This window comes from Sander lucioperca, chromosome 1 (genome assembly GCF_008315115.2).
Source record: "Sander lucioperca isolate FBNREF2018 chromosome 1, SLUC_FBN_1.2, whole genome shotgun sequence".
NCBI classification, from domain to species: domain Eukaryota; kingdom Metazoa; phylum Chordata; class Actinopteri; order Perciformes; family Percidae; genus Sander; species Sander lucioperca.
The window spans coordinates 4973675-4981174 of NC_050173.1; the positions used below are offsets into that span (position 1 = coordinate 4973675).

At 42.9% G+C, this 7500-nt stretch overlaps 1 protein-coding gene across 2 annotated transcripts in view; it reads left to right on the plus strand.

The window, feature by feature from the left end:
• The window catches only part of LOC116051168 (RNA-binding protein 20-like), a 36565-nt gene that overhangs the window by 16047 nt on the left and 13018 nt on the right, over positions 1–7500 (plus strand). For both annotated transcript variants that reach the window (XM_036006314.1, XM_036006310.1), the window contains 4 exons: positions 2028–2152; positions 2477–2656; positions 3323–3666; positions 5428–5536. In XM_036006314.1, coding sequence (XP_035862207.1) covers positions 2028–2152; positions 2477–2656; positions 3323–3666; positions 5428–5536 — 758 coding nt within the window. The remainder of the gene's footprint in view (positions 1–2027; positions 2153–2476; positions 2657–3322; positions 3667–5427; positions 5537–7500) is intronic.

A 7500-nucleotide genomic window follows, 5' to 3' on the forward strand; every position in this document is an offset into this window, starting at 1 on the left:
AACACTTTTTTTCAACGTGTTTGACGCCTTTTTTTCACAGTTTGTTTTTGATTTTTCCAACATTTAAAATTTAAAAATTTTTCTTCTACACATTTTCAGCGCTTATTTCTACGTCCCATATTTTCTGATATAAAACAAAAATTTAAAACGGGCAAATGTGACCCGAAGTCAACACAAGAGTTAAGGTGGATTGGAATGTGAATATTTTCTAGTTTCTTCAGTCCTGTGACATCCTTCCTTTCATCCTTTCTTCCTTCTCTGCATTTATTCCCTTCCTCCTTCCCTATGTACTTTGTTTCTTCTGAGGTCTTTCCTTCCTTCACTTTTTACCTCCTTCCTTATTTATTCTTCCTTTTCTCTCCATCCTGGCCTCCTTTCTTTCATCCTTCTTTCCTCCCCTCCTCTTCTTTTCTTCCCTACCTTCTTCCTTTCATCTTTCCTTTCCTCCTTACATACTTACTTAAAAACTTACTGTACATTAAGTGTAAAGCTGTAAAGATGAATCTATTATGTGTTAACTATTAAGTTAATCACTTCATCTTGGGCTTTGGGAAACACTGATCCACACTTTTAAAAGGTACACAAAAACACAAACTAACAAAGCGATGCAGGCAGCGGTAGAGCAGTTAAGGTCCTTGCACACTAGAGGATGGATACCCGAACCGAGCGGCGGTGCCCTACGGCCCGGGCCGGGTTCGGACAGATATTTAGAAATGATGTTCTGGTCGGCCTCGGTCATATCAGCGTGATAAGGCATTTTAAATTAAACAGCGTATTAACGTGCGCTTGCCCCGTGTGAGCTGATGACCTCATCTGTTGACATTTCTGAATGCCTTCCTACAGCTGCTTAATAAAAGCTTTCCACAAACACACGTACATGTGTCATTAGTATGACAAAAAAAATGAAATTTTAACTGTGTCTGACGCGGGCCGGGCTCGGACAGAAAAATCGGCCCAATCAGCACTCTATTGCACACTGAGTCCAAATTGTTCATATGCATTTTTTTTGTATCTCTCTTTATAATAATTGTTCACCACATAGAGACCTAGCACACTGAGCCCAATGCGTATTAATTAATCCGTTGTGAAAATGTTAGCGAAAACAGTACAAAATGTGACGCTGCTGTTGCTCTTTTTAATTTTTATTTTACCTTTTATTTATCCAGGTAAGTCGGCGTATTCCTTTTTAAAGCTATGTGAAATGTCATAACAAGTGATTTTACTGACCTGTTTTCAGGAGAGGTCTGTTTCAAGGTGGATTGGAATGTGAATATTTTGTAGTTTTTTCACTCCTCTGTGACATCCTTCCTTTCATCCTTTCTTCCTTCTCTGCATTTATTCCCTTCCTCCTTCCCTACGTACTTCCTCTTCTGTGGTCTTTCCTTCCTTCTCTTTTTACCTCCTTCCTTATTTATTCTTCCTTTTCTCTCCATCCTGGCCTCCTTTCTTTCATCCAGACCTGTCACATTCACACAGTTCCACATTCATACTGGAAGCTGCCCAGTACTACCACAGTCTGATCTGACCACATTCATACCTGGTAGCTGCCCAGTACTACCACAGTCTGATCTGACCACATTCATACCTGGAAGCTGCCCAGTACTACCACAGTCTGATCTGACCACATTCATACCTGGTAGCTGCCCAGCACAATCACAGTCTGATCTGCTGGCCACTGAGCAGCTCCACTGGAGCGGTTGGGATAAGGACCTTGCTCAAGGGCACCTCAGTGGCGGTGGAGATTTTATCCTGTCAGTCTGGGGATTGAACCGGCGATCTCCCGGTCCCAAGCTCGCTTCCTTAAGCCACCACTGCCCTGCCTCTCTCTCCTTCTCCCTCACTTCACCCCTCGCTTCTCTCCATTGACAGTGAAGTTACCTCGCTGGCTGGCCTCTCTCTCTCCTCTCTATTGCATATTTTCCTCATATTAGGCAGGAGATATAGAGGTCTTTAGTCCATTTTTGGTCTTTGTGTGTTTGTAGTTGTACCACACCGTAACTGTAACATGAGCTGTGTTTGTTTTTCAGGCGTTTGTAGAGATGAAAAATACCCCCGATGCTCAGAAGCTGGTGGATTATTATTCCTCCAAAGCTCTGAAGATCAACAGTAAAAACATCAAAGTTTCCTTCTCCGGAGAATACAAGAGTCTGATGTGAGTACTAGGGCTGTCCCAAACGATTATTTTTTAAACCATTAATCTAGCGATACATTTTTCGATTAATCTAACGATTAATTTTTCAATTAGCGATTATTTTCCCATTGCTCAATTATTAACAATTTACACAAAACAAATTTCAATAAGGTTTAAATCTCTATTTATTTAAATTGTTTAACACTGCACTGTTCAAGTAAAATTAATTTGTGGTGCAACCTGAAGCCAAAATAAAGTCACTTTCAGGAGGAATACAAAAACGGGCCGATTGTGATCCGCGAGTTTTAATTATTGATCGCTGTGAATGGTTCCTTCTCCCTGCAGGCGGGTCGCTTCAGCCAAGAGGTACGAAGAAGGAACGAGTTTGGGCAAGAGGACGAGGAGTCCCAGCCGAGAGACGGAAGACAAGACGGCAGAGACCAAGAAGAGGAGGAGCAGTAGAGACAGAGAGGAGGACAGGAAGAAGAAGGAGGGAGAGAAACCCAGCAGAGACGGGAAGACCAGGTCTAAGTCCAGAGAGAAACCCAGCAGAGAGGAAGACAGGAAGAAGAAGGAGGGAGAGAAACTCAGCAAAGACAGAGAGGAGGACAGGAAAAAGAAGGAGGGAGAGAAACTCAGCAAAGACAGAGAGGAGGACAGGAAAAAGAAGGAGGGAGAGAAACCCAGCAAAGACAGAGAGGAGGACAGGAAAAAGAAGGAGGGAGAGAAACCCAGCAAAGACAGAGAGGACAGGAAAAAGGAGGGAGAGAAACCCAGCAAAGACAGAGAGGAGGACAGGAAAAAGAAGGAGGGAGAGAAACTCAGCAAAGACAAAGAGGAGGACAGGAAAAAGAAGGAGGGAGAGAAACTCAGCAAAGACAGAGAGGAGGACAGGAAAAAGAAGGAGGGAGAGAAACTCAGCAAAGACAGAGAGGAGGACAGGAAAAAGAAGGAGGGAGAGAAACCCAGCAAAGACAGAGAGGAGGACAGGAAGAAAGAGGGAGAGAAACCCAGCAGAGACAGGAAGTCCAGGTCTAAGTCTAAGTCCAGAGATAAGTCCACTGGAGACAAGAGGACCACAGCTAAGTCTGGATCCAGAGAGAAATCTAAAGAAAAGTCCAGAGACCAGAAGTCCAGGTCTAAGTCTAAGTCCAGAGAGAAACCCAGCAGAGACAGGAAGTCCAGGTCTAGGTCTAAGTCCAGAGATAAGTCCAGCAGAGACAAGAGGGCCACCACTAAGTCTGGATCCAGAGAGAAATCTAAAGAAAAGTCCAGCAGAGACAGGAAGTCCCGCTCGAAGTCCAGGGATAAAGCCGACAGAGACAAGAGGGCCAGAACCAGGTCCAAGTCTGGAGAAAAGTCAACGAAAGAAGAAAACACCAGATCCAGGTCCAGAGATAAATCTAAAGAAAAGTCTGACAGAGACAGGAAGTCCAGATCTAAATCCAGGTCCAGAGAAAAGTCCTGCAGCAGGGACTCTGGGAAGAACCGGTCTACAGAAAAGCCGGGGGTACCGGAGAAAACTGAGACGACGGGTAAGAAAACGAGGTGAACAGCAGAGAAAGGTTTTTCTCTTTAGGAGAACATCTGTTTGGATTCACGTTACAGTTTGGATTCTCTGCCCGAGCCCGAACTTGATATTTCCCGCCACTATCCTCAGGCTGTGCCGTGCCGTGCTTTTTAATCATTAGTTTATTAGCTTAATTGGGTGGGGAGAAAGCTATGCTTCTCCCGTACCTCTGGGTGTATGTCCTGCACTGACTTGAGTGGGAGGTAAACTGGGCTACATCGTGTCGCCCCAATCTGCAGCACTGTCTTCGATAATTGTGCAACCAGGCCAGATAGTTTCAGATACCTCACCAGTCCTTTAGCAGCAGATAAGGTCTCTCCTATATCTGGCGCGTTGTCGGCCAGTGCGTCGGCATGCAGACCGTGGTGAAGGACGGTATTAATTAGGTGATGAGACCGTGGTGAAGGACAGTATTAATTAGGTGATGAGACGCCTCCCTAGGGAGGTGTTCCAGGCACGTCCAGCTGGGAGGAGGCTTCGGGGAAGACCCAGGACTAGGTGGAGGGATTATATCTCTGACCTGGCCTGGGAACGCCTCGGGATCCCCCAGTCGGAGCTGGTTAATGTGGCTCGGGAAAGGGAAGTTTGGGGTCCCCTGCTGGAGCTGCTACCCCCGCGACCCGTTACTGGATAAGCGGACGAAGATGGATGGATGGATGGATGGACCGTGGTGAAGGACAGTATTAATTAAACTCCGAACACATCTTCCTATTTTAAGAATGACTTCAGTACCGTTCTTTGTTCTTTTCTCAAAGAAAACCTGAACTCCAAGTCTTCCAGAGTTGCGGGCAAAGCCGATTCCAAAGACCGCTGTTCTCCAGCAGCAGCAGCCATCTTCTTTGTTTTCAAGTAGCAGGGAATTCACGCGAAACCGTCGCTACTCTGCCGTCATTATGTTAAGCCCCGCCCACCGACTCTATACACGATGTGATTGGCCTCACCGGAGTTTGGTTTTTCCAGCTTGCAAGCCAAACAGAGAGTTGCTAGACGATCCTGGCTGCAAATTACATTTGCTGCCGCTAGGGTGGTCTAGATTTCTAGGCTAGTATTCTGCGATTATATTGCAATTCATGACCTTTTTTCCAACTTCACATTTTTCCCAATTTCAAATGATGTCCCCAAAAGGAAACTTTGTCAACATCTGTTTTATCTAAAAAGGTACAGTTCTCTGTTTGTTCATCTCACTTCAAGTTTTTTGCTGCAAAATGGGATTGTCAAGCACACAAACTGACCAACACTTATATAATTCTTGGCGTCTGTGTATCGATACAGTATTGCCACGGAAAATATCGCGATACTACCTATATGCTGTATCGATTTTTATTTTATTTTTCCCCCACCCCTAATTTAAATGTGCTGTTGGCCAATCAAGAATTGAGTTGGCACTTGATGCTTTCAACGTTTGACTTTTTTTGGACATTTTTGTTTACATTATTAACACTTTTTGGCAGGTTTTTAAATGTTTTTTTACACATTTTTTTGATATCTTTTGGACATTTATTTATTTTTTTAACTTTTTTTGACAGACAACTTTTGACATCCTGTATTGCTTTAGTTTTCTGTTTGTCTGTCTTACATTTTCACTATATAAGAATGTATTACTGTATTGTATATATTACTTTTATATTATACTTATACTACGTGTCCTTATTGCACCGCGGCATGTATTGCAGAGTGGGCGATAAAGTTGACTTGATATATCGCCGTCTTCTTCTTCTCTCCTCAGTCTCCGAGTGCAGGACTGATCCTGATCCAGATCCAGATCCAGATCCTGATCCTGTCAGAGACTCCAAACCTGAAGTTGAAGACAAAGAAGAGACGGAGGAGGAAGCAGAGTGAGTTTCTCCTGTTTTAAAACATTTAAATTAGAGCCGCACAATCGTTTTTTCCTTCGTCATGGCCATATCAGTTGGCGCAATTATTTCAGAACAGGCAAAAAAAACAACAAAAACAATCCTCCGCAAACACATCTTTCACAGTTATTGTAACTGATTAAAATAATGATGCAGGAAGAAGTTCAAGAACTCTTCTTTGTTTGTACTTTAATTAAACACAAAACAATTTAATGATTTACTTACTAATTTATGTACATATTCACACACATACAGCACATATACACACTTGCACACCTATACACACACATATATATACACACTTAGACACACACATATACACACTTACACACATATACACACACATATATACACACTTACACACACACATATACACACTTACACATATACACACTTACACACACACATATACACACTTACACACACATATACACACATCTATACACACTTACACACACACACATATATATATACATATATATATACACACACACACACTTACACACACATATACACACTTACACACATATATACACACACACACATATATATATATACACACACACATATACACTTACACACACATATATACACACTTACACACACACACGTATATACACATTTACACACACACATACACACTTACACACATATATACACATACATACATACATATTAGAGGTCGACCGATTTATCGGCCGGCCGATTAATTGGCCGATTTTTGGCATTTTTTTACATAATCGGCATCGGCCAATATCCCAGTATATCAAGCCGATTAATAGGCAGGCGCATCTGTGGGCAGCGTAGTGTTAAAAACATGAATAGGCGACATTTTTTACAGCGCACCCAGACCAGCTGCCTCCAGCCCCTCCCCTCGTGAAGTCTTGCCGTGTGTCTCGCGCAGCCACTTCAGGCTCAGACGCTACCGTTAGCAGTAGCATGTTGCTGGTGTTCTTACCTTGGGATTAACTGTACTAATAAAACCGTACAAAACAACGCGGCCACACCGCTGTGGAAACTCCCCGAATGTCATTTATCAGAGTCTGGGTGTTACCCCTGTCCGTGGCAGTCTCATCCACTCCTATAACGGAGCTAACTGGAGCTAGCTAACCGCTAACGGAGCTAATCGTTGCTAACAGAGCCTTCAGTTCTCCGTTCCTGTATCCATTAATGGACTCGAGCACGAATAAAACCCTTCATTTTATTAAATTGGCTGGACGAGTTTTAAATTACAACTAAGAGTTGTTTGAATGACAGAAATGTGCTCAGATAAGATCCTGATGAGGTCAACAGGACATGTAACAGGAGGGTCCCCAAAACAGATTAAACACTTCAACAAATGAACAATGATCTAACCAACCAGGTGAAGAAGAACTGACTTCAGAGAGCCCTAGTCTGATGGGATTCAACAGGAGTTAGGAGGAAATACTGTTGAGATTAATAATAACGTCACTTTCTGTGAAGCAGATTTGTATTCTCAGAAGTTTAATAAATGCTGCTAAGTGCACTAAACTTTATTTTTTTCATTTAAAAGTTTATTTGACAGTTTATTTTCTTACCTGTTTCGTTTATTTAATATATTTTTCATACATTATACAATATACAGTATGTTTTTACATTATACATTTTTAAATTAAGTATAGGCTACAAGTGTAGATTGGTGAAGTGTTCAATAAATGTTTTTGTTGAGAAATTCTGTGTATATTAGTGTTACATTTTATCTTTCAAATAGAGCACATATCGGCCAAATATCCATCCATCTTCGTCCGCTTATCCGGTAACGGGTCGCGGGGGTAGCAGCTCCAGCAGGGGACCCCAAACTTCCCTTTCCCGAGCCACATTAACCAACTCCGACTGGGGGATCCCGAGGCGTTCCCAGGCCAGGTTGGAGATATAATCCCTCCACCTAGTCCTGGGTCTTCCCCGAGGCCTCCTCCCAGCTGGAC